The sequence below is a fragment of the Papio anubis genome, chromosome 7 (genome assembly GCF_008728515.1).
Source record: "Papio anubis isolate 15944 chromosome 7, Panubis1.0, whole genome shotgun sequence".
NCBI classification, from domain to species: Eukaryota; Metazoa; Chordata; class Mammalia; order Primates; family Cercopithecidae; genus Papio; species Papio anubis.
In genome coordinates this window covers 11,336,817-11,363,150 of record NC_044982.1, presented here as the reverse complement: position 1 = coordinate 11,363,150, position 26,334 = coordinate 11,336,817, and the positions used below count along the sequence as shown (strand labels likewise).

Here is a 26,334-nt window from a genome sequence, read left to right as displayed (position 1 = left end):
AAAGAGCACACTGTGGCTCTCAACACAGCTTTCCCCTTGCTCCCTGGATTCTGCCATTCCCAGATGTGCTTGCACAGAGCCGGCTGCTCAGATTTCCCCCAGTGAATGCAACCAGTTACTGGACTGCAACAGGTGCATGGACCCCAGTACCTTCTCTCAAACATCCATGCTTGGAGGAAAATGTGGCAGCTTTCTTCCCAGCTGGGGCTCTGCCTGGGCGCCCACCCTCTTTCTCATCAAGCAGCCCTTCATCTGAATCCTAGTTCATCTAGGATGTGAACCTGCATGTGGGGTGCGCTAAGATCCAGGCAGGCTAATGATCACTAATGATGCTTCCTATCCGACCCAGCAAGGCACACAAGGACAAAACCCCACCTACGGATCCAGCTGCATGCCTGAGTTTTGAGTACACAGCCAAAGAAAAAAGCATGCTCACGTCGTCCAGAAAAAAAAGGAAACCTGGAAAAAAACACACACACACACAAAAACCACAACAGTGAGAAAGGGCGTCTAAGTTTCCTCGGAGGTCCTCAAATGTCTGTAGAAGTACCCCACCCAGAACCCAAAATAAAATGAAGTACCCCGCCCCGGTCAGGGTCCTGTCTTTTTTATTATCCAGACACACGTATCAGAGTCTGTTAACATCCAGTTGTGGGAACAGCAGCAAGCAGTACACCAGGAGCCACAGGAAGAGAATAAAATACATCATATCCGGCTGCTGGACAAGCTGCGTCAGAGAGTCGCTCTGCGGGCTGTGGCTCCCCAGTGACATGGCTTCTCCTGAGCTGTTGGCCTTCCTACAGAAGGAACACAGAGGAAAGGCAGTTACCAAGCAAGTTCCCAGGAGAGTGGACCCCACCCAGTCTCTCCCCGGCCCCCACTCCCTGCCTGATGACCTGAAGGCTCCCCAGCACCAGGTCCAGGTAGGCCCCACACTGTGTGTGCTGACCCAAGCCAGTGGGTTGGGCCAACAAGGAAGCCCCTCGAGCTTTTGCACACACTCTGTTCATCTCCATAACACCAGGTGGGAGGAGCTAGCAGCGCCATTCTGCAGATGGACACACTGAGGCTTTCGGGTGGAGTGACTTGCCCAAGGCCACGGGATTACTTGGCGACAGAGCTGGCACCTAGGCCAGGTCTCCTGGGACACCTTTCTTGATGCCACAGTGCTCTCAGAGAGTGGCATGGAGTTAGATACTGATGGTTCGCTGCTGTTTGTTAGTAACAGAGGGGACCGCATGGGTCATCTAAGGGATGAAGCATCCCTGACAGCAGATCATTTTAAATCATCTATCAGAAAGAAAGAAACAAAGACCTCTCCCATTCCCCACAGTTTTGTTTTGGCTTTGGAATATTACCTTTAAAATAATTACTAGGGGCCGGGTGCGGTGGCTCACGCCTGTAACCCCAGCACTTTGGGAGGCCGAGGCGGGTGGATCACCTGAGGTCGGGAGTTCAAGACCAGCCTGACCAACATGGAGAAACCCCGTCTCTACTAAAAAAAAAAAAAAAAAAAAATAGCCAGGCATGGTGGTGCATGCCTGTAATCCCAACTACTCGGGAGGCTGAGGCAGGAGAATCGCTTGAACCCGGGAGGCGGAGGGTTGCAGTGAGCTGAGATTGTGCCATTGCACTCCAGCCTGGGCAAAAAGAGCAAAACTCCGTCTCAAAAAATAAATAAATAAATAAATAAAATAAAATAATTACTAGATTTGATTTCAGTCAGATTTACCTTCCTGCTTTTATTTTATAGGCGGTAGTGTTAAAATGCCATTTTGGTTTTGCCTAGTGGACAACAGGGAAGCCCAGAAGGTTTTGCCCGGCGGATAATAGTGAAGCACAGAAGATGGCGGAAACCAACCCCAGACCTGAGTTTCCAGAGGAAAGGGTGAGGTAGGGACCATGAGCTGGGGCTGGGGCCTCTGCTTGGAGCTGCATGTAGAGAAGTCTGCAGTGTAAGCTTCTTAGGGGGTTTCGTGCCATGTAATGGAGATTATGAGAGGCTAAAACCACTTGTCCCAGTACTATCTCCTGATAGCAGGAGTGAGGGGCAGGGTGGGATTAAACATCTGTCGCCATCTGCATACTAAATGATAAATACCCACATGATGGTATTTTTAAAAAAGCTGTCCACAGAAACAATTTAAACTACATACTTTTTATAGAGACAGGGTTTCTCTGTGTTGCCCAGACTGGTCTCAAACTCCTGGTCTCAAACTCCTGGCCTCAAGCAGTCCTCCCTCCTTGCCTCCAAAGTGCTGGGATTACAGGCATGAGCCACCACGTGCAGCCTAAACCATATTTTTTATTGTAAAGGTAATAAATGCTCAATGTAGAAAACTGAAAACATGGCTGCATTTCTCAACTCTATAGGTTCTATTTTCAACATCTCTATCTCATAAGAGCAAAAAGGATTATTTTCCTATGAGCATGTCCAGCCTAGTTGAAAACTTGAATTAGTATTTCCATTTCATGGCAGGGGAAAGGAGCTGTCTTGCTTCTTTTTTAGCAGCCAGAGGGATGGGGTTCTAAGGACCACACTCTTGGGTGTTGGGTAATATTCAGACAGAGGCTTCCGATTCCAGTAATCTAAATCCTTCCAAGCCAATTCAAATCTGTGGTGAGTAAATAAAACTTTTTAAAAATAGAAACATAAAGCAATTCTATGACTTCAACAGGAATGGGGATGTCTCAGAATTGTAAGAGTTTGAGAAGTTTTTCTGGTTCCCTATGTTTTAAATGGGCAGGTTTCCAGCAATTCAGCAACATTAGGCTAGGCCAGCAGTTCTCCGACAGCAAGAAATACTTTCATAGACTTCCTGGCATGTTTGCTTTCCCTCTTCATGTCTGCTCTGATGCCATAAAACTGTAAAATCAGCTCAGTGAGCTTCTGAGTATTGTACCTGCAGTGGCGACAGTGAACAGACAGGTGTCAGGGACTACAGCATTGCGGCGGGGGGGACATAGCCTCATAAGACCACCACCTCTTCTCCCGCCTGGCCCTCCCTTTGCTAACTACCTTATACCACTAAACCACCCTATACCGTACACCACTCATTTAAACAAAGCTGCAGGCTCAGAACCCAGTCCCGTCTTTAAACTGACTCATTTTCAGAAACGGGCCCTGCCCATCAGTGTTAATTAATATCTACTTTTCCTTTCTACTCCTATTCAATTTACATCATTTTCTCTGGAATAGTTATTTCCTTGCATTATCCCAAATTATTAATACTGTTATCAACAAAGCAGTGGGAGAAGAACCACCCCTGTAAGGCAGGCTGCAGAATGGAGAAACATTTTATTACAACGGCCACAAAACCTGAAGTAAAGCCACCAACCTGGTTAACATTCGGTTTCTTCTGTCATCCAGATCTGCTGCGTTCCTCAACTGAACATAGCTAAAATGATCCTACAGTGAAATTTATAAACAAAACCCCCGCAACCCAATTAGTAAAGATGAAATCTCTGAAACAGAAAATAAAACGATTTTAAACACACAAAGCCGAGCATGCCGTGCATTTCTCAATACTGTCAGCATCTAGATCCAAAATCAAAGCACTACACAATAGACATTCCTCTACTTCCTCCCCCAAGCCCCTCCCTTGTGAGCAAGAGAATCCCCACCACCTGGAACCCGAATTGGGGTGTGCTGCTCCGGGTTCTAACACATCTGGTACTAAGCACGTGCGAGTGTCCATCGGACCTCCACTCATGTTGCACCTCTGTCTTTGAATGTGATCTTTCTGGGTGTGTGTGCAGGGGGGGTCCAGGCAGGGCGTTTTGGATGCGTTTTTGTAACAAAGAGGCCTTTGGGCTTTAAAATCATCACTTTATTTACATCCCTTATTGCCCAAACCGGACATCCGATTGGACTGTGCTTAATGACAAGGTTTCAATTTGCTTGTCTTCTATCCAAAAGTATAGCTGTTGCACGTCAGTAATTTCAAAGCTCTGGGCTGGGGAGGAGGAAGGACGGAAAGGAATTGATTAGCAGGGGCCGTGCGGAAAAAGAAGAAATTCACATACTAACCGATTCCGAAGACCTATTAGTATGTCGTCGAATGTAAATGCTGGAGTCACTGTGACTAGTCCTGAAAAACAAACACACGTTTTCAATTGGTACCACCTGGAGGTCTTCATGGCTCAGTTGTACGGTCACCCGCATCCTGGGGCTTCCACATATGGATTTGGGCAAGAGCGACGACTTCACACCCAGGGACAGAAATGAGAGATTTTATCTAATACCCCTACTTGGGTTGGAGAGTGCTTACGAATAGGATGGATATTAGTGACACACACATTGGGCCCTCATCTACAAGAAAACATGAAGTCAGGATTTTAAATAGAAAGCAAGCCACATATTCTTAAAAATCATAGCATTTGGATCAGTAAGTAACCCAAGCATCCCGATGTGTTGGGACTCACCAGAGGTTCTCTGTAATTAGTCAGACCTGGGCCTAGACCAGGCTGCCCCGACTCTCTCTACCTGCCTCTGAGGTCCAGAATGTGCAAGTGGGAATGCTTGCCTCACATGTTTCATGTTCCACCCAGTCCTGGCAGAACGGAGGGTGACGTCATATTTCCTTGAAGGATGGAGCCCTGCCTTCAACCTCGGTGGCTGACCTCTTTCTCCCTCTCCTGAAGTCCCCAGGCCTAGCAGACTCCATTGCATAGTGGCTGCTCAAGGATTCTTTGAGAACTAACCTGTTTAGGGAGAAGTTGAGCAGTTGGGCAGATCCACTAGGCTGTTTGTCCAAAGCGTTCACCGGCACTGACAGCAGAGCCCAGCGACATGTGAAGATCATAGATGACTGCTAGACAGTCACACCCAGGGGCAGGGACAGGCACGCTGGGAGTCAAAGGCCAAATGGGCAGCAGCCTTCTGTTGTGCCTTGGCCCTCCTCCCCCTGCCTCTGTTTCCCCAAGGTCCAGGCACAGAAGCAAGGCAGAGGGAAGTGGAAAGCCAGGCACCTGCCAGCAACTCCTCTGGCTCTGTCTGTATGGGCTTCTCCCTGCCCCTCCCCAAATGCATATCTCAATAATTTTCTGTGGCAGCTTGCATTACTCACATCATCACAGGCAACAAGGAGGCACAAAAAGAATGTGGACTGTGGAGTGGGACACATCTGAGTCCAAGACTTCCTAGCTCTACCATCTCCTAAGCTGGGAAAGTTACCTGGCCCCAGACCTTCTTTGTCTGCCATATGAGGCACAGTCCCACCAATGTGTCTATAGGTGACATGAGAATGAATGAGAAAATGAGTGTGAAGGGCCTGGATACAGTAAGGGCTTGATAAACACTGGCTGACTATTGTGATGATGAGAGAGGGGAGAGACCAGGGTCTTCTGATCTCTCAGTTACATATTTTCCCAGGGACAAATCTGGCTCATCTGGTGGCCTTGGAGTGACAGAGCAGAGGCGCGCTATGAGATTCCTGTAGATCAGTTAAATCTCATTATCCTCCCTGCTCCCTACTTCTCCCAAGCTAGATCACGCATCCCTACTTCCTTGGAACGGGAATTGTGGAAGAAGCCATAAGGTTAATAGGATGTCCAGCTTCCACGTGCCAGACGTTACAGATCTCCTTTGTGGAAAGGTGGATATGCTTGAAGTCAGTGAGATGCTTATAAAGTGAAGTTTGCTCAACTGCAGTTGTCTGGGGGCCAGAAGGCAGCCAACAGAGGCTCCAAGTCTACCGCGTTCACCCCAGCGCCTACCTATGGTTCAGCCATCCACTGCTCACTGCCAGCTTCCACTCAAAGGTTTGAAGAGTGAGGAGAGAAGGCAAGCTTCCCATCCTTCCCATTTTGCTCCTCATGAGGTCTGGTAATGGTGAGGGTGGGTGGGGGAACCCAGGTGTAGAGAATGAGGACTGTACATGAAGCTGTGTTTCCCTTGCTGTCCAATCCCATGCCTGCACCTCCCACCCCATCAAATCCGAAACTGCAAATGACTCTGTAACTCTCCGGCTCCACCTTAAGGGTGAAAAGAGATGAATAAAATACCTGGAAGGAATGCAGTGGTCGCTAGTGTCTTCTTCTAGGTCATCTGAGGATTGAATACTTCCAGGTGCTACAAATAGTGAACTTTCTACGTGGTCCACATGTTTCCTTTTTTCCTTTTTTTTACTACTGATTGATTCTTTCGTTACATTTCCTTCTAGGGGGTTTGCTATGTTTTCCGGGTTTGGGGATTCCTGGGACTGAAAGAACAACCAAATCCAAGTCAGTATGTCATACTGCAGTGTAAAGTAGGTGACACCACCCAGCAGTGCTCTGCTCAGGCCCAGCCAGGGCGTCCCTTCCAATTCTGCCTGTTCCCTGATCCTCCTCATGAATCCCCTGCAGCACAGCCTGCATGAGAGACAAGTGCACCCCAACTCCCACCCCGGTACAGAATTCAAATTCTACAAATTGATGGAGTTAAAACAATATAGGTTCTAGAGTCAGCAATTTGATTTCAAATCCTGGCTGAGTCAGCTCTGCGACCCTGAGTGACTGATGTTATCTTTTTGAGCCTCAGTTTATTTGTTGGTGAAATGGGTACGATAATTATTAACCACGTCCCCCTATTCCATAGGATTTCCTATAAATCATGTCTCTAATTAGTTGTGTGTGGTGGTGCCTGTGGTCCCAACTACTTGGGAGGCTGAGGTGGGAGGACTGCTTGGGCCTGGGAGGCAGAGGTTGCAGTGAGCTGAGATCATGCCACTGCACTCCAACCTGGGTGACAGGTGAGACCCTGTGGAGAAGAAGGAAGAAGAAAAGAAGAAGGAGGAGGATGAAGAAGGAGAAGGAAGAAGGAGGAGGAAGAAGAAAGAAAGGAGAAGAAAAAGAAAGAAGAAAAATAAAGGATAGAAAAAAGGAGAGAAGAAAGAGAGGAAAGAAAAGAAAGGAAAGAAAGAAAGAAAGGAAAGAAAGAAAGAAAGAAAGAGAGAGAGAAAGAAAGAAAGAAAAGGAAGGAAGGAAGGAAGAGAGAGGAAGAGAAGGGCTCTTACAGTGAGCAGTGGCTGAATCCTTCACAATCATTATCCATTTAAACAAAGGAATAAATCCAGGAAGCTAGGTGGGCCAAAGGGTGCAAAGGTGGCCTATAGGTTTGGAGAGGCACACAGGCAGGTGTAGTGTTTTCAGGATGCCATCTTCACTGTGCCTTTGGCCAAAGATGGATGGTAGTGCAACATGTCTAGCATATATCTGGTAACGAAGATTCTTTGGCCTCTGTCTGCACCAGGCACTCTGAAACCTGTCAGCAAGGCTCCCGAGTGAAATGCAGGAGCATGGTCATTGTTGGAGCCACCTCTCAAGAATTCTTTCAGGGGCTGGAAGAACCTGTTCAACAGGTGTCAGAATAAGAGCATTAGAGTGGCCAGGCCATTGTGCCCCAGGAGAACAAAGCTCCATGCAGGAATGAAAAGCTGCGCTTAGCAATCTGAAATGATAGTCTCACAGGCTGCCCTCATCAATGGTCAAATGCCACCATTTCTGAAAGGTGAAACGAGCAGAGGGCTTACGTATTTTTTCAAGACCAGAAGAAAAAATTGCCATTTTCTAGTCCCTTTGGCTAGAAAAATATCTTTTTTATTTTTTTTTTTGAGATGGAGTCTTGCTCTTGTCTCCTAGGCTGGAGTGCAGTGGCGTGATCTCGGCTCACTGCAACGTCTGCCTCCCGGGTTTAAGTGATTTTTCTGCCTCAGTCTCTCTAGTAACTGGGATTACAGGCACCTGCCACCATGCCTGGCTAATTTTTGTATTTTTAGTAGAGACAGGGTTTCTCCATGTTGGCCAGCCTGGTCTCGAACTCTTGACCTCAGGTGATCCACCCACTTCGGCCTCCCAAAGTACAGGGATTAGAGGAGTGAGCCACCGCTCCCAGCCTCTTTTTTTTTTTTTTTTTTTTTTTAAGGAAGGCAAGGTATCAGAGAAATGCTCCATCCCATCTCCTCTCTGCCAGGAGGCAAGACTCCCAGACCTCACCTTGGGCTCCTCATCAAATGGGCTGTACCCTCTCCCTATGCTCACCCACACGGATTGAGGCAAGGGCTCCACTTGGGAGCAAATTGCAAGGTGGACTTGGGATCAGTGGGCAGTGCTTGCTGGGGAGGGGAGGCAGCAGACTGCAGCCACGTGAGGCAGACGGTGTTGATTTCATTCCCACATAGTACCCAAGAGAGCTCATCTGCCCACACTCTCACCAAGAGTGAGATCCATGTAAGATGGAGATCAAATCTAGATCTCCTGATTCTACCATTGCAACCCAGGGCTCTTTCAATCACAAGTGCTGGACACATGCACCCTCTGCTTTTGGCAATTGCTGGAAGGAAAGCATTCGAGAAAAAACGCCATATTTGTATTTTCACAGGCCACATCCAATAGGCCAGGAGGGAGGATGCAAGCCGCTAATTAATCATTTTAGTTTATTATTATTATTTTTTTGAGACAGTCTCACTCTGTCACCCAGACTGGAGTGCAATGGTGCGGTCTTGGCTCACAGCAACCTCTGCCTCCCGGGTTCAAGCGATTCTCCTGCCTCAACCTCCGGAGCAGCTGGGACTACAGGCACGTGCCATCACACTCGGCTAATTTTTTGTATTTTTAGTAGAGACGGGGTTTCACTGTGTTAGCCTGGATGGTCTCTATCTTCTGACCTTGTGATCCGCCCGCCTCGGCCTCCCAAAGTGCTGGGATTACAGGCGTGAGCCACCGCGCCCAGCATTTTAAAGAACAGAGCGGGTGAGATGCAACTCAGGCTCTCCCCACCACCCACTCAGTCCTCTTTCTTTTGTCCTGCAAGAGCTTTCTGGCCATAACAGATTGTGGCCTCAGCTGTGTTGCCCCTCAATCTGCGGACAACAAGGCCAGATCTCACTGGAGGATATTTCTAACCCTGCTGGATTTTCATGGCCTCCTGCAGGAAGCACCTGCATGGCGGCGGGGCTGACTTCAGAGAAGTCAGCACACAGGAGGCCGTGGGAGCGAGTGGGGGACTGGGTTCCTCTCCCTGGGGGAAGAAGGAGAAGATGGCAGGCATGGTCCCTGGCACCTGCAGAGCCATCCAGTCCTCTTCCCGTCCATTCCATGGTTGGCAAACACAGAGTGCGCAGCCCTGCCTGTGTGGCCCTTGGCCTGAGGATGCTGCTTCTCCTAGGGCTTAGGCAGCCACTCCTCATTGCTCAGATTTGGCAAACTGAATAAAACCAGCCCCTGACTTCTGGCCTAGCTAAAATCCTAAGTGTCTTTTAGGACGAACCTGATCCCTTAGACTAATTTCCCTTACTCTCTTTATTGGCTCAACGAATCTTCTAGGTCTTCTACCCCACTCATTCACCCCAACTACTCAATTATCAATAAACTTTTAAACTTTAAAAAGGCTACTTGAACCCAACTTTTTTCGGTAGCTCCTGCAGGATGCAAGGCTCTCTTAATCCTTCAAGCAGCCCCAGTCCTTTGGGCCCCTCACTGGGCTCTGACGAGCCAGAGCTTTGTCATGTGTCTCAGTATTTCATTTACCTTCCAATTGCTGTAAGCCCCCGAAACCATCGTGTAATAAACCTTTGTCCCCTCCATTGGCAGGCCCTGTCAGGCACTGTGCTGGTCTCCAGCATCCAAAGATCAATATACAAATGTCCACTCTCTCACGGGAGAGAAAAACAAAGCCCACGGAAATCAGGTAAGCACTCAAGGAGAGACGGTCGAAAATGTGACCAGCTATAGGGAGGGAGCAATGGCCCTGCCTGGGGAGGAGGTGGGAGCGCTTCTGGGAGGAGGTGCCATTTGCATTGGCTTTGAAGGGTGAATAACTGCTTGCCCAGATGGTGGGACCAGCCCAATGACACCTGGAGGCAGAGGAGAGCCTGGATGTCTGGGGGTCTGGGAGGATGCTGGCTTGGCTGGAGGGGAGGGAGACAAAGAGGGGTGGGTGGCCAGGTTAGAGCGGGAAGAGTCTTGGAGTTCATGCTAAGAACTTTAGAATTGATCATGCAGCAGGAGTCAGGAAGTGATAAGATGGGACCTCTGTTTTAGGGTCATCCCTCTGCAAGCTGAGCTGGGGAGGAGGGACAGTGAGAGACTGGGGAAGGGTCTCAGATAGAGGTAGAGCCAATGCAATCTGAAATAGCTGGTCACTTTCCCACCTGGCTTCTGTACTTAGGGGACTTCTACCCTTAGTCCCTCCACCCAGAACTCCCTCCCCAGTTCTAGGGTCCCCAAAACCCCCATGCAGCCTTTCAAGATCTGGGTGGGAGCCTCTTTCTGTTGAACCCCTGAATCCCTTTGCTGGGCCCATCTCTTATGGCTGAGGCCACATTCTCTCATAGTACAGTTACAGGGGACTCTGTCTCCCACATCAGACACGGAAGGCAGGATTTTCCTTCTTTCTTTTATCTTCCCGGCAGTGCCAGATGCGTCGCTTTCCATGGGGTTGGATGAGTAAGCAGGTGAGCTCATGGAGGGGCTGGAGAGGCTGAGCCCAGGCCCTTCTCCTCCCTGACTGTCTTGCCCTGGATGCCCTGTGTGTACTGTATCCAGCAGGGCATGGCCAATGCGGTTTCGGACTCACCTCCTGGATCCCTGAGTGCTGCAGCAGGGAGAAGCACTTACTAACGTGGCATCTACAGGAGGAGCCTCCCCATCAGGCCAGGCCCAGGCACCCCCCTTCACTGATCACTCCAGTGGCCCTTCATGAGCTGCTGGGCCAGATGAAGTGGGCACACAAGTGGCAGATAAGAATGTGACCAGCTGCTCAAGCTCAGAAGAGTGCATGTCCCCTTATCCTATTTACACACCCATTTCAAACCACAGAAACCAAAGATTAGTGCCCATGAGGCAAAGTCCTTTAAAAAATCAAAACTGGAGTCAAACATGAGGGCTTCTTCTGTTTCTCCTAAGTTACTGCAGAAGAACAGGTTAGTGTTCACTAAGTGCATGCTAGATGTTAGCTACGACGACTTTTTTTTTTAAAAACTTTCTAATGCCTATGTTAGTGGTAAGTTATGAGAGAACATCACACACAGGGGACTGTGGGGGTGGAGGGCTAGGGGAGGGATAGCATTAGAAGAAATACCTAATGTAGATGATGGGTTGATAGGTGCAGCAAACCACCATGGCGCACATATACCTATGTAACAAACCTGCATGTCCTGCACATGTATCCCAGAACTTAAAGTATAATAAAAAACTTTATATATATATATATATATATATATATGTATTTGTTTTTCAATTGTTATTTTAGATTTGGGGGATACATGTGCCAGTTTGTTACGTAGGTACATTGCATGATGCTGAAGCTTGGGGTAATTACCTTCCAACCCCCCAAGCAGCCGTGTCAACTTGGAGACCCTTGGGAGTCACAGTGAAGAAGGCCTGGATTTCAAGCCCTCTCCACCCCTCTCAAAGGCTTCCATCATTCCCCACAACACAACCTCTTCTATTTCCCGCACTATGAGGTTCCCTTGGTTGCAGTACCCGACTGTGAGTACACTATTCTCAGTACCTGGGCAATGGGGTCATGAAGGCTGACTCCAGCCTTGAGTTTTAAAGGACTTTTTGTTAGTTTGTTTTTTCCTTTATTGGCTTTTTTTCCTTTTTGTTATTTTTTAATTTTACTTTAAGTTCTGGGATACATGTGCAGAGTGTGCAGGTTTGTTACACAGACATACATGTGTCATGGTGGTTTGCTGCACCCATCAACCCATCATCTAGGTTTTAAGGCCCATATGCATTAGGTATTTGTCCTAATGCACTCCCTCCCCTAGCCTCCCACCCCCCCACATTGTATGTTGTTCCCCTCCCTGTGTCCATGTGTTCTCATTGTCCAGTTCCCACTTATGAGTGAGAACATGCAGTGTTTGATTTTCTGTTCCTGTGTTAGTTTGCTGAAAATGATGCCTTCCAGCTTCATCCATGTCCCTGCAAAGGGCATGAACTCATTCTTTTTTATGACTGCATAGTATTCCATGGTGTATATATATATATGTATATATATATATATGTATATATATATGTGTATATATATATGTGTATATATATATGTGTATATATATATACCACATTTTCTTTCTCCAGTCTATCATTGATGGGCATTTGGGTTGGTTCCATGTCTTTGCTATTGTAAATAGTGCTGCAACAAACATATGTGTGCATATATGTCTTTAGAGCAGAATGATTGATATTCCTTTGGGCATATACCTCGTAATGGGATTGCTGGGTCAAATGGTATTTCTGGTTCTGAAATCAGATTGAGGAATCACCACACTGTCTTCCACAATGGTTGAACTAATTTACAATCCCACCAATGGTGTAAAAGCATTCCTATTTCTCCACAGCCTCGCCAGCACCTATTGTTTCCTGACATCATCGCCATTCTTACTGGTGTCAGATGGAATCTCATTGTGGTTTTGATTTGCATTTCTCTAATGATCAGTGGTGGTGAGCTTTCTTGATTTTTAAAGGACTTTTGCCTGTTGGGCACTAATCTTTGGTTTCTGTGTTAGAAATGGGTGTGTAAACAGGATAAGGGAGATGCGCTCTTCTGATCCCACCACCCAGGTACTGAGAATAGTACACAACGGTTACTTTTCCAACCCTTGCCCTGCGACAATGACTGCTTTTGAAATCATTTCTGCTCCTCCTCTGCTGGACCCTCAGAGGTGACCTCACTTGATCCTCAGAGCATCCCTGTGCGTAGGGCCAGGACTGGGGGAAAGCCATTGAAGTGCCCATATGCAGGATTTCAGGAGGTGCCCACTCTCGGGTGCCAACCCTGCATTTGCCTGAGCCTCACAGTGGGTGCCTCTTTGAATTTTGCACCATGGGAGTCCCGAGGGAAGCCCCCTCATCGCTATTTTATGGAGCAAGAAGCTGAGCTTCAGACCAAGAACTGTCAAGTTTCCCAGGCAGTACCCAGGGTTCCCAAATCCCACGGTTGAGTACCTGATGGCTGTCCATGGGGTCATTCTCTTTGGTCTCCCTTTGCTGGTGGTCCTCATGGGGGGCCGGAGGAGCGGGTTCCGAGGCTGGTGTGGTACCCGCACCACCCCTGCTGAGACACAGCACCTGGTCACTGGCACTGGGGAGGCTCTCGCCTGGCACCGAGGAACTGGAGCTGCTCTGAGAGCCACCGGCCTCCTCCTCCCTGGAGTCCAGGTCTGGCATACAGCCCTCCGGCTCTTCGAGATCCATTTCTTCGTTTTTTAGATCCTCTGGGTCTTCTGCATAAGCCTCCAAAACTGCAGCCAGGGGAACCTCATAGTGTGGGAAATAGAAGAGGTCGTGGGGAATGACGGAAACCTTTGAGAGGGGTGGGGAGGGCTTGAAATCCAGGCCTTCTTCGCTGTGACTCCCAAGGGTCTCCAAGCTGACACGGCTGCTTGGGGGGCTGGAAGATAATTCCTCGCCCACACCCTGGAGGTCATCGTCTTCTCCCTCTTCCTCATCATGAGGACGGGTGGACTTTCTCTTGGCCTTTTCATGCACCTCTGGCTTTTTATCCACTGGCGTCTCTTCTGGGGCTGAAGGACAGCCTTCAGCTTCTTCTCCAGAGTCCTGGTGAGGTTCATGTTTGTCTGTCTTACCGTGAGGCTCTGGAGAATCTTTCTTTTTGTGAGCAGATTTAGTACTCCTTTTACCTCGTTTTTCAGCATGATTCTCAAAAGCCTCAGCATCCTCGTCAGGTTTTGTCTCATGAGGTGAAGGAACTTCGTTGAAAGCCTGGCTGGTAGAAGCAAAATCTACTAGGTCGCTGTTAAATTTCGAGGCTTTTAATGGGATGGCTTCAAAATAGTCTCCCTCCTCTAAAGCTTCTACGGTCATCAGGTTAACCTTGATCTCGAAGGAATCGGCCATCACAGTATCTTCTCCTGCGGGTGAAAGAGAGTGACTTTCTTCATCGTGGCGGGCTGTACTCTCTAAAGCGCCATTATAGGAAGAAGACTGAGAATTATTGATCGTGCCCTCTGCCAAAAAAATGTCACCAGGGACCTTGTCAGAGGAGGATTCTGGAATCTTCAAGGACTCCTGTTTCTGTTCCTTCTCCGCAGCAACCTCAACTGCCAAGACATGTCCATCCTGCCTCAATGATTCCTTTGCCACTCTCGGGCTCCCTTCAAAGCAAAGGGACAGGTTCTTACTGTAGGAAGGATCCCTGTAGGTGTCAGTCTCAAAGTGAACTGTCTTCTTGATTGGCAAAGAGTTGGACCTCCCGCTCTCCTTTCTGGATGATAAAATGGAGGATTCTGGAGATGGCTCACTGATGTCGCTGGTCTTGCCTGGGCCCCCTTGCAGAACCTGGTCAATGATCTGGTGCATGAACTCGGTGGAGCTGTCTGACAGTGCATGGCTGGAAACACCATCCAGGCGGAATTCCTTCATGCTCTCGGGCTTGTCACAGACAAAGACTTTGGAGGGTGGTGGGTGGCTGCTTTCGTGGTTAACAGTGTAGGTACGCTCCCCATTTTCAGTCAGAACGAAGACTTTGCTCTCCTGTTCAGAAGGAGTTTCTTTGATGCGAACAAAAGTGGATTCAATAGGAACTTCTTTATCTGAATCGAAAATATCTTCCTGCCAAAAAAAAAGAATAACAACAACAAAAAAACACAGAGCAACATGAATAAGAAGAGGGTTTAAGTACAACCCACATCCACCTTTCCCAAAACACAAACAAAAATGGAAAAAGCCACTTCAAACCAATGCAAAGTGTTCTAAGAGGTAATGGTTGTTCCTGCTGAAATATGAAAACATCAGATAAACAAGAAATACAAAACACCATGTTTTTTTAAAAAGCTATGGATGTAAGGAATCTCAATAAACCAAGCTCTAAAGAAGGACAATCCCTTCTAAAGTGAGCAGAGATTGTCAGCCACTTCACGCTTGAGGACCATATTGCCTAGTCTGGGTATGGCTTTGGAGAAGAGCTAATCCACCTGAGATAAGGAAAGGTCAGCCAAATCTTTATTGATTGTGTGGACTGGTATGAGAGAGTGAATGTGGAAGGACTCCAAACACACAAGCAATTCTCTTCATCCACACAGGGAATTGTGCTGTGTAAGAGCCAGCTGGGGGCAGGGCTGAAAAGCAGAAAATGACTTTGTGGTACAGAAGCACTTGACTCCCAATGCACTGATAGAGTGAACTGACTTCAGTCTCAAATCATTTAAAACCAGAGAGAAGAAATTAAATAAAACTGCAACACAGCTCCTATTGACTGATACGATCAAAACAACAGCCCCTCATCTTACGCACTTGCTTGGGAAAGCGCTATATTTCCTGAGGGAAAAAAAATGACGTCTACTTCAACCTCTATCATTCTTTTATATACCAAGTTGGACATAAAATAATTACAAGACATGAAGAGGCAGGAAAACAAAATCCACAATCAAGAGAAGAAATAATCACTAGATATAGACCCATATATGACCCAGAGTTGGAATTCGCAAGCAAAGACTCTAGAATAACTAATCTATGCTACAAGCAATACAAAAAAAAATAGTTATTCAGGCTCAAAGAACACAATCTCAGATATAAAGCCTAAAGGAGGGAATGAACAGTACTGGAAACGGTAAATACATGGTCAATATAAAAGACTACTTCAAAGTTTTCTTAAAAAGCCTACTAGCTATTTAAAGCAAAAATAGCCAAGTATTGAGGATTAAAACATGTGTAGAAGTAAATGACAATACAGTAGCAAAAATAATGGAGATGAAGTGAGTAAAATTATATATGTGATATATATAAAATATATAAAAATATGTAAAATATTCATTGTACTAGAAGTAGTATATTAATTTAAGGTAAGCCGATGTATGTTAAAGATGAGTATTATAATCACTAGAACAGCTACTAAAAAGATAAAACAAGGTGATGTGGTTAAAAAACCAATAAAGGGGATAAATATATACAAAAGAAATTCTTGAATAATCCCCAAAAAGTTAAGAAGGAAAGACAATAGAGTATAGAATATATCAGACCAATGGAAAACAATAACCAAGATGCTAGATTAAATCCACATAAATGTATGAAAAACATACTGATTAAGTATAAATACAAGACCCAACTGTATACTGTTCATAAGAGACATACTTTAAATATAAGTATACATACACTGAAAGGAAAAAAATGGAAAAAGTATCACACAAGCATTAATCGTAAGAAAGCTGCTACGGCTATATTCATATCAGACAAAGCACACTTCGAGACAGTGGGAAATTTTATAAAAATAAAGCAATCAGGTCATCAGGAAGATATAATAAATTGTGTCTATGCACTTAACAGCATAGCATCAACATATATAAAACAAAAACTGGCAGAACCAAGAGGAGAAATACATTCACAATCATAGTTGGAGATTTTTTTTAACATTTCTCTCCTACATTAATTGATCAGGAAAGCAGGAAAAATCAGTATAAATATAGAATATTAGAACAGCATATTAACATATTAACAGCATATTAAAGAATACGAGTATTCTTTAACTGCATAAGACACATTTTTTTCAAATGCATATGGCACATTTACCAAAAGAAACCATTTGCTGGGCCAGAAAGCTAGCAACAATGTGTGGTACGTGGTCAGGGCCCAACAAATGTTTACTGAAATGAACTAACTCAGCAGAATTGTTAAGTTCACTGTGTGCCTGGATAAGCTGTGAATTCTCATGTGTATTCCCCCGTAGATGTAAACAGACTGTTCTGCAATGATGCACCATGTTCTAGGAACCAGGATGACTTTCTCCAGATATTATTTCTGGCTCAATCTTTTCCCATCTGCAGTTTCTGACCTCAGCATTGGGGAGATCTGTGTCAGATTTGCTCAATTTTAGCTGTGGCTTTGACTCAGTCAAATACCGTATGTTTTAGTTGATTTCTAACTCTGACTACAGATTAAGAGCTCAGGGCGAATGAAAGCCCCAATGCCTAGTATTTCAAAATACAGTAACAGGCCAGGAAAATTGAATTGCAAAATAATAATCACTCCTTTTTTTTTTTTTTTTTTTTTTTTTTTTTGCTTAAAACAACAAAAACGTGTTATGTTACGGTTCTGGACATCAGAAATCCAAAACAGGCCTCAATGGACTAAAATCAAGGTATTGGCAGGGCCAGATCCCTTTCTTTTGATTTTAAATTTTTAATTGACAAATAATCATTATATATATTTATGGAGTATAATGTGATATTTTAAAACATGTATACGTTGTAAAATGATCAAATCTGAGAACTCAATACATTTGTCTCCTCAAATATTTATCATTTCTTCGTAACGAAACCAGTTAAAATCTTCTCTTTTAGACATTTTGAAATACACAGTATATTATTCTTTCTTTCTTTTTTGTAGAGATGGGGTCTCGCTTTGTTGCCCAGGCTGGTCTTTAACTCCTGGGCTCAAGCAATCCTCCCGCTTCAGCCTCCCAAAATGTTGGATTATAGATGTGAGTCACTGGTTACATTATGATTAACTATAGTCATCTTGCTGTGCAATAGAAACACCAGAACTGATTCCTCCTATGTAACCGTAACTTTATACCCATTGATCAAGTCACCATTATTTGCTAACCATCCACCATTGTTCCAGGCACAGTACTAGGTACTTCACATAACTGTTTATTCTTCACATAACCCCGAAATGTGGGTCATAGTTCCATTTTACAGATGACACACATTCAATAGATACACATTCGATACAGATGTGTATCAGAGAGGTCAAGTCACCAGCCTGAGGTCACACAGCTCCAAGTGGAGAACTGGCAGTCCAGCCCAGGAATTCCTACTTCCAAAGCACCCTGTAAGGCGTCCATATGTGGTGCAGGGACAGGCAGGAAACACACACACAGGTGGGGGCCAGGATGAAAGCCCCGGCATGGAGGATCCTGGGAAGCTCTTCTGTACAAAACGGAGCCCCAGTTTCAGCTGCATGTTGTAAGGGAACCAAGAGCCTGAACTTTGGAAACACAGAGGGGCCAAACCCCAGCTCTGTGCGTGGTAGCTGAGTGACTATGGAGAGGTCTTTAAGCCTCTTTGAGATGCTTATTTTCGTTTATAAAAGAGGATTATGATACTGAGCCATGCTGGATTGCAGGAATGGCAGGCAGCCCAGAGACACAGGGGCAAGGCAGCCAGCTAGAAAAGCAGCTCCCCTCTCCTGCAAGCATCCTTTAACCCTTTATGCTTTCTTTTTTTCTGTCTGGTACTCATAACTACCCGAAGTTATGTTTTTGCTGACTTATAACTGTTTCCTTTACTAGAACAAACCTCCACAAGGCCAGGGACCTCAGCCATCTAGTTTATTTCTGAGTCCCCTAAGCCAGGGGCAAGGGTTCAGTCAATTACTAAAGGATTCAAGAAAAGGCTGTCATTGCTGTCATTATTATCAGCTCGCGGTTGTGCATGGGCTGGGTGGGAGTTCAACAGGGCCAGGACAATTTCTAAAAGGTCTGATTCTGTGCCCAAAAAAACTCTGTCACCAAGTATAATCTGGAATTCTGAAAATAAAAATTCAGGCTTTTCTTTTCTTTTGAGACAGAGTCTCGCTCTGTTGCCCAGGTTGGAGTGCAGTGGCGTGATCTCGGCTCACTGCAAGCTCTGCCTCTCCGTTTCACGCCATTCTCCTGCCTCAGCCTCCCGAGTAGCTGGGATTACAGGCGCCTGCCACCACAGGCTAATTTTTTATATTTTCCGTAGAGACAGGGTTTCACCGTGTTAGCCAGGATGGTCTCAATCTCCTGACTTCATGATCCGCCCGCCTTGGCCTCCCAAAGTAAGGCAGGCTTTTCAATGATCATTGTCTTTTATGATTTTTAACACTGATAAAAATCTGGTAGATGCTAACATGTTCCATCTGACATCTAAAAAAATCAAGAAGCAGATCCATTTTATAAGTAAGCATCTTTTATAATCTTAATAAAGTTCGTCATGGGAAGAGGTTTGTGAGAGGCGTCACTTTCCATCCTGCTTTGAAACTTAACGCATGTTACATATAAATAGTTCCACCCTTATTTGAGGTTTTGCTTTCCGAGGTTTCAGTCACCCATGGTCAACTGTGGTCTGAAAATCTTAAATGGAAAATTCCAGAAATAAACAATTCCTAAGTTTCAAAAGGCGTGCTATTCTGAGTAGTGGGATGAAATCTCTCACCATCCTTCTCTGTCCTGCCTGGGACTTGACTCGTTCCTTTGTCTAGCGTATCCACGCCGTCTATGCTACCCATCCATCACTCACTCAGTAGCTGTCTGGATGATCAGAGATCAGCCGTCATGATATCAAAGGGCTTGTGTTCACATAACCCTTATTTTACTTAATAATGGCCCCAAACTGCAAAAGTAATGATGTTGGCCCATGGTTATAATTGTTCTATGTAACTATTAGTTGTTGTTAATCTCTTTCTATGCCTAAGTTATTAAACTTTATCGTAGGTACGTATGTATAGGAAAAAAATGAAAAAATGGTATATATAGGGTTCGGTACTATCCAAGGTTTCAAGTATTGACTGGGGGTCTTGAACTGTATCCCCTGCATATGAGGTGGGACTGCTATCATTCTGAAATTAAAATGTGGTAAGGCCGTGCTCAAGGGACTTGGGAGCAACTGGAGATTTTGACTGCTACTTATACAGAGCAACGCTGCCCACGTCCCTGCTTTGTCTGATGGCCAACAGATGGAAATGTATGGTGTCTGAATTAAAGGTAAGAAAAGCAAACATACGGCTTCCAACTCTGGAAAACGTTCTAGAAACTGTGCCACGTAAGTCACGATAGACTGCTCATCCGGTGTGTCAACCATGATGTCTGTCGAGAGAGACACAGGAATTAGCAAGAGATACAAACCACACACGCTTTCAATAGTATTCCCGGATGCCTGATGGGGAAGAATCCCAAAGATCATTGAGGGTTTTTTCTCTTTATTTGCCACTTGAGGAACTTTAGGCTCAAAGAGGGTGAATCATTTGACTGAAATCTCACAGCTGGCTGAAGAACAGAGAAGCAAGGATATAGAATCTAGGGCTTCTTATTCCCCTAATTCTGTCTCTTCTTCCTTGCTGTTTTAGTCCCTTCCACAGCGAGCAGCCAGCTCACTGCTGGTTCCATGGGCAAGGACGGTGAACCAGGCAGACTACATATGGTACAGGGAGTCCTACGTTAGCCTAACCCACGTGGAAGGCAACTTCACAGAGACAGCCAAACCATTTGAACAGGCATGGACTCTTCTCCTGTGTCATTCTGCTAATGAAACCTGGTCCTTAAGGAAATAATCTGGGATGCACATCGAGCTTTATTTAGTAAGATGTTCACTGTGATGTTGTTACATATAAAAGGAAATATTTCAGAAACAACCTAAATGTCTACCAATAGTGAAAGAGCTAAGTACTTTTTTTTTTTTTTGGAGACAGTCTGGCTCTGTCACCCAGGCCAGAGTGCAATGGCACGATCTCAGCTCACTGCAACCTCTGCCTCCTGGGCTCAAGCGATTCTCCTGCCTCAGCCTCCTGAGTAGCTGGGATTACATTACAAACTGTGCTACCACACCCAGCTAATTTTTGTATTATTAGTAGAGATGGGGTTTCACTATGTTGGCCAGGCTGGTCTCGAACTCCTGACCTCAGGTGATCCACCCGCCTCGGCCTCCCAAAGTGCTGGGATTACATGTGTGAGCCACACCTGGCCACTAAGTACATTTGACTATGCCCACTAGATGAACTATTATGCAGCCAATAAAAATATATAATAATACATTGTAGCAGTATGTAAAATACTTATGACATAATGTTAAATAAAAATGCACAAAATTATACATACAGTAAATGATACCAATTATGTAAAAATACAATTAGAGGCATATAAAATATTGGAAAAATATCCATATGATCTGAGTGGTAGAAATACAGGAGACAAAATCTTCATTAGATTTTTCTGTATTTTCCAGATTTTCTACATGGGATGGCAAGTGGTACATTTGTAAAAAAAAATTATTAGAAAGAAAGAGAGAACCACTGCTACCTTCTGGTTCCAGGAGCCTGGGGATGTGCAGGGCATCCTGTGCGATGCTGAAGGCCTTCTCCAGATTTTCTCGTGTGGAATTTTCCAGGGCCTGTTTCATGTCCACTAGGCTGGGGTCCATGGCCTTAATCACGGCCAGGAAAGCCAGCCCACTCCTCCAGCTGCCCGCAAAGTCCTGCACCGCCACGCCATACCTGAAGGAGACACAGCAGCGGCAGCCAGGTTGCTGGTTAGGAAACAGACTCAAAGGAACAAGGTCAGCACGCAGCAGCCGCGTGGGTTTCTGAGTGGGGCAGAGCCGCCCATCTCGCCAGGTGAAGATGCCTTGGTCCCTGAGCGTGGGAGAGCTGCCCTGAACCACTCACATTTCCATTTCCAGCCAAATGGAGTAGGACGGTATACATCGAACAAAGAGGCGAAACAGGGCCCTGGGTTCCCCAGTTCCCAGACACATAAAGGACCAACTGTATAGACCAGTCCTTGTATCAGTGACATTGAAAACATAACAAGGACGTGCTGGGCCATAAAAATGGAACCAGCAAGACACAAGTTTGTACCTCAGCTGTCCCCTGTGCTTCTAGTGCATGGCCTTGGGCAAGCCAACGAGCTCTCTGAGCCTCAAACTCCACACAGTGAACTTGCTGGGGCTTTTGTGGGGAAAGTCAAGCCTGGCCCCAGAAGAATGGCCATGTCATAGGGTCAACCTAATATGCAACGTTGGGAGCCCAAGAAAGCCACTCACTAAATGACAGCTACTATTATCAGTAACAGAAATAAAAGCATCATTGTAAAAGTGGGGGCAGAGAGCTTTCATTCTATTTTGTAAAATGGAGGCTGCCTCAATTTTTAAAAGTAAAAGTGAAGGACAAAAGAGGACAGAATCCTGCCAGGCACTAATTTCCTTTAGAATCCATCCTGTGACTCCACCAATCCCTCAACCGTGGTCAACGAACTCTCTTAAAACAACAACAACAACAACAAAAAAACCCAAGCACCTTTTTATTTAGAAATTATTTAAGACCCAAAAGAAGTTGCAAGCACAGTACAGAGAGTCCCTAATGTTTCCCCAGCTTCCTCCAGTGACAGCATCTTATGCTACCAGGGTATGTTATCCAAACCAGAACACCAACATTGGTCCAAGATAATTATTAATTAAGCTATAGACTGCATTTGAATTTCACATTTTCACAGGTGTTAATTTTCATGGGGGTGGTGTACAGATTAATGTAACCACCACAACAGAGAAACAGAACTGTCCCATCACCCCAAGACACTTCCTCTCCCTTATAGTTACACCATCCTTCTACCCTAACCCCTGACAATGAACCCTTTTTTGGTTGGTTTCTATGTAAACAACATTTAATGGTGGTTCACATTTGTCAGTTTCAATCTACCCCGTGTGATCTCTCCATCAAAACTCTAAAGGTCCAGCCTCTCTTCCCTCTTTTATTTCCACACATAGGGGAGAAAGGAATCAATATTTGTGACGTGCTTAATATGGGCTGGCACTGTGCAAGGTGCTCTTTCACGGATTTCATGGATTTCGCCTAATTGTCCTGGAAGGCAGTGAGTGATAGGATACCATTTGCAGTTGGGGCTTTGAAAAGTAAATGATTTACCAGGATCTCAACCAGTCTGCATGTTGAGGAGCTGGGGTAGCCCCAAGTTGGTTAGGTTTCCACCACACTGGTCTGGCATGTGTGCCCATGGCCCGGGGACTGTGGGCTGCTACTGGTAAAAAGGCCTGATACAAAACTGCTCAAATCACTCTGCCGCTGGCGTGGGGTGACTCAGGGCCGGAACTTGGCTCCAGTTCCCATCTCGATTTTGGAAGATCCGACCTAACTTTGAGTATGTTACAGCCTTTATTATTACTATCTTTAAAGTAGGTACAGACTCTGGAAGACACCCTGAAGCTTAAATGCATACAAGTCATTAGAATCCAAGAGACATGCCCGTTTTGGGAGACAACATGATGAAAGTCCCTCTGATCTGTATTCAAATCTTCTCATCAGCTTTATGCAAACCAAACATTCTGCCAACTGCATTTTGTGTGTACTGCAAAACCCAAAAAATGCAGTGCTTCCTGTTCTGATATTTATTTATTTATTTATTTTTGAGATGCAGTCTCGCTCTGTCGCCCAGGCTGGAGTGCAGTGGCGCAATCTCAGCTCACCGCAAGCCCCGCCTCCCGGGTTCACGCCATTCTCCTGCCTCAGCCTCCCGAGTAGCTGGGACTACAGGTGCCTGTCACCACGCCCGGCTAATTTTTTGTATTTTTAGTAGAGACAGGGTTTCACCGTGTTAGCCAGCATGGTCTTGATCTCCTGACCTGGTGATACACTTGCCTCAGCCTCCCAAAGTGCTAGGATTACAGGTGTGAGCCACCGCGACTGTCCCCCTTGTTCTGATATTCTATATGAAGCAATGGGCACATACATAACTGGCACCTTAATACATACTAGTTCTCCTTTCTTCTGCCTGAAAGCAGCTGGTTAAATGAAGTGGTGCGGGGAGAGGGGCTGCAGCTTACTTTCTCGTTTTCCTCTGCACCCATGCCAACAGGGCTTTGATGGCCTTCCTCTGGTCTTTCACGGATATTGCCACGCTCCTCTCTGCAGTGGGTGTGGGTGGGAAGGATGAGTCTGAGTCTGTGCCTCCTGAGCCAGGGGACAAGCTGGAAGATGGAGAGTTTCTGCTGAGGTTGCCTGTGAGCTCCTTAATCTGGAAGGAAAATGGCATTTCAGACCCCAGCAACAGACCCACCCTCTCAGCAACAGACCCACCTTGTCTGGCGGGTGGCCACATGAACCGTGGCTGGAGGGAACCGCTCATGCAGAATTGGTTCTCTGAATGCCGAGAAACCTTTCCTGATGGCTGTGGCAGGGGACAGGCAGTACTTGCGATGGCCTGGCCATTTCCTGTGGCTTGTAGTGCCCGTAATTACACTACACAGGGAGGACTATCTTTTCCTGGAATCTTTCCAGCTCCAGCCAGCACTTCGTACCAGGTCTTCCTGACTCAACTCGACCACCCCTTTCCTCTCACTGCCCATCACTCCCAGACTTCATGGAGCTCTTTCAAGCCCCACTGCCTCTGCTCATCCTGCCCTTGCTGCCTCCATGTCCCTTCCCTCCGTGAACTCCTCTCATGAGGACTTCTGTAAGATATGCCGAACCCTAGGCTCTACACCAGAGCTGTTAGAATCAGAATCTGTTTCAATACCACTCTTAGGCAATTCACACACACAGTAGGTTAAGTCTAACTTAGTTTGAAGGATGAGTAGGATATCTAGCGTACTCCTACTCATCCTTCAAAACCCAGCTCTGGTGTCACTTCTTCCAGGAAGTTTTCCTTACTCCACTCCCCCATCTGAGCTAGCTGCCCCTGCTTGGAGCTCTAGCATCACCTTCTGCCATATAGGATTGACTCGTCTGTGATCCCAAAGGGTCATGAGGGCAGGGCCTTTTACTTTCAGCACCTGGCACCTTGGAGAAACTCAATAGACATTTGTTAAATAAATAAATGAAGCCCTAGGGCGGTGGATTTAAGTTCTTGACTTTTACTACATCTTCAGGATGTTTCCAGAATCTCTGAGGAAGTTTAATAACAGATAGCAGTAATTGAAGCACACATATAACACATGGTGGCTGCTTATCCTTCTTCTTCTTCTTTCTTCTTCTTCTTTTTTTTTGAGACAGGATCTCATCCTGTTGCCCAGGCTGGAGTGCAGTGGCATGATCATGTCTCACTACAGCCTTGAACTCTCAGGCTCAAGTAATCCTCCAAACTCAGCCTTCCAAGTAGCTGGGACTACAGGCACACACCACTATGCCTGGCTAATTTTATTTTTTGTAGAGATGGGGTCTTGCTCTGTTTCCAGGGCTGATGTTGAACTCCTGGGCTCAAGTGACCCTGCCGCCATGGCCTCCCAAAGTTCTGGGATTGCAGGCGTGAGCCACTGTGCCTGGCCCACATGGCTTCTTTTGATGCTCACCACCTATTATGACCACTGCTCCCATTTCACAGACACAGAAACTGAGGCTCAGAAAGAGATAGTCTTTTTTTTTTTTTTTTAGTTCAGGGTTCACCCAGAACAGCAACTACTGTCTCCAGACCTTGTTTGTGCTCATGCTTCTCTGAAATGCAGGCATTGAGCCAAAATCCCAAGCAAATCATGCCCAGGTAGATCACTTTCACTCTTGGGAGGGTAATCGAACAGTGAACCACGAGTTTCTATTCCAAAAGCGAGTGGGCTCTAGAAAATGAGATACCAGCTCTCTCCTGACAGGGAAATGAACTTCAGCACAATTTAAAATGTTATCTTCTGATGGGTTGATGGGTGCAGCAAACCACCATGGCATGTGTATACCTATGTAGCAAACCTGCACATTCTGCACATGTACCCCAGAACTTAAAGTTTAATAATAAAAAATAAAATAAAAATAAAATGTCATCTTCTTACTCCAATCACAGATCCAGTTCTTCCTCTATAAAATCTGCATTTCCAATTAGAGGCTGAAGTTGCAAAGAACGGAACAATAAGGTCTCGCCTGTTATTCTTCTTCCTCAGGCATCTTTAGTACAAGCTCTTTAATCATCTCTAAGGAACACTGAGTGATTTCAGCAAAGTAACTCTACCAAGTTCCATTTCTGGTCAGGAGTATTTCCCTAGTTCTTGCAACACTTTAGAACAAAGTCATTTTTTGAAGTAAATATTTAACTCTTCCAGTCCCAAGAGGATGGCTATTCTCTTCTAGAGAACTCACACCACTTTTAAAATCACAGGGACTGTAGCAACCAGATTCTTCTGGTGCTTTTTCAGTGAGTAGAAAACATAAAATCTGCCATAAACTAAGCCTCACTGCCTCCTTCGATCTGGCCCCTCTCTTCTGCGGCGCTCAGCAGACACAAGATCATGATTGTGTGTTTTGGAAAGGAAATGATCTTACCTGGAAGAAGAGGATTATGTTCCATATCAGCCCAAGAACCAAAGAAGGGTTGCCATCTGCTATTTCTGCTGCATCGATGCTAACCAGTTTTACCTGGAGGGAAGCAATTTATGAACTTAAAGGGGGGTGTCCAGGGAGGATAACACATGTTATTTTCTGGTTTTCTGTGTGTGTGTGTGTGTGTGTGTGTGTGTGTGTGTGTGTTTGCATAAGCCTGTTTTTCTTACTTACCCTGCCATTCTCAAGGACACTCAGCATGCAAAAGTGTATTTAATTAACACATACATAGCACTTACCATGTGTAGCCTCTATTCTAAACTCCTTACAAATATTAACTCATTTTATACTCACAATAAACCTATGATGTAGGTGTATTAGTCCGTTCTCACATTGCTGCAA

At 45.7% G+C, this 26,334-nt stretch overlaps 1 protein-coding gene across 6 annotated transcripts in view; it reads right to left on the bottom strand.

Annotated features, from left to right (window-relative positions):
- Window positions 1–591: 591 nt before the first annotated feature.
- The window catches only part of CLMN (calmin), a 129,548-nt gene continuing 103,805 nt past the window's right edge, over window positions 592–26,334 (bottom strand). For 2 of the 6 annotated variants that reach the window (XM_009212202.3, XM_017961507.3), the window contains exons 5-14: window positions 25,936–26,028; window positions 23,517–23,707; window positions 20,984–21,177; window positions 19,692–19,774; window positions 12,934–14,559; window positions 6,007–6,203; window positions 4,031–4,091; window positions 3,339–3,409; window positions 2,807–2,903; window positions 592–793 (exon numbers count right to left, since the gene is read on the bottom strand). In XM_009212202.3, the coding sequence (XP_009210466.3) occupies window positions 629–793; window positions 2,807–2,903; window positions 3,339–3,409; window positions 4,031–4,091; window positions 6,007–6,203; window positions 12,934–14,559; window positions 19,692–19,774; window positions 20,984–21,177; window positions 23,517–23,707; window positions 25,936–26,028 (2,778 nt within the window). In that variant the 3' untranslated portion in view covers window positions 592–628. Of the gene's footprint in view, window positions 798–2,806; window positions 2,904–3,338; window positions 3,466–3,808; window positions 3,957–4,030; window positions 4,092–6,006; window positions 6,204–12,933; window positions 14,560–19,691; window positions 19,775–20,983; window positions 21,178–23,516; window positions 23,708–25,935; window positions 26,029–26,334 lie in introns of those variants that run through there. The other 4 variants (XR_650074.4, XM_003902234.4, XR_650075.4 and 1 more) reach the window with 4 other exon arrangements.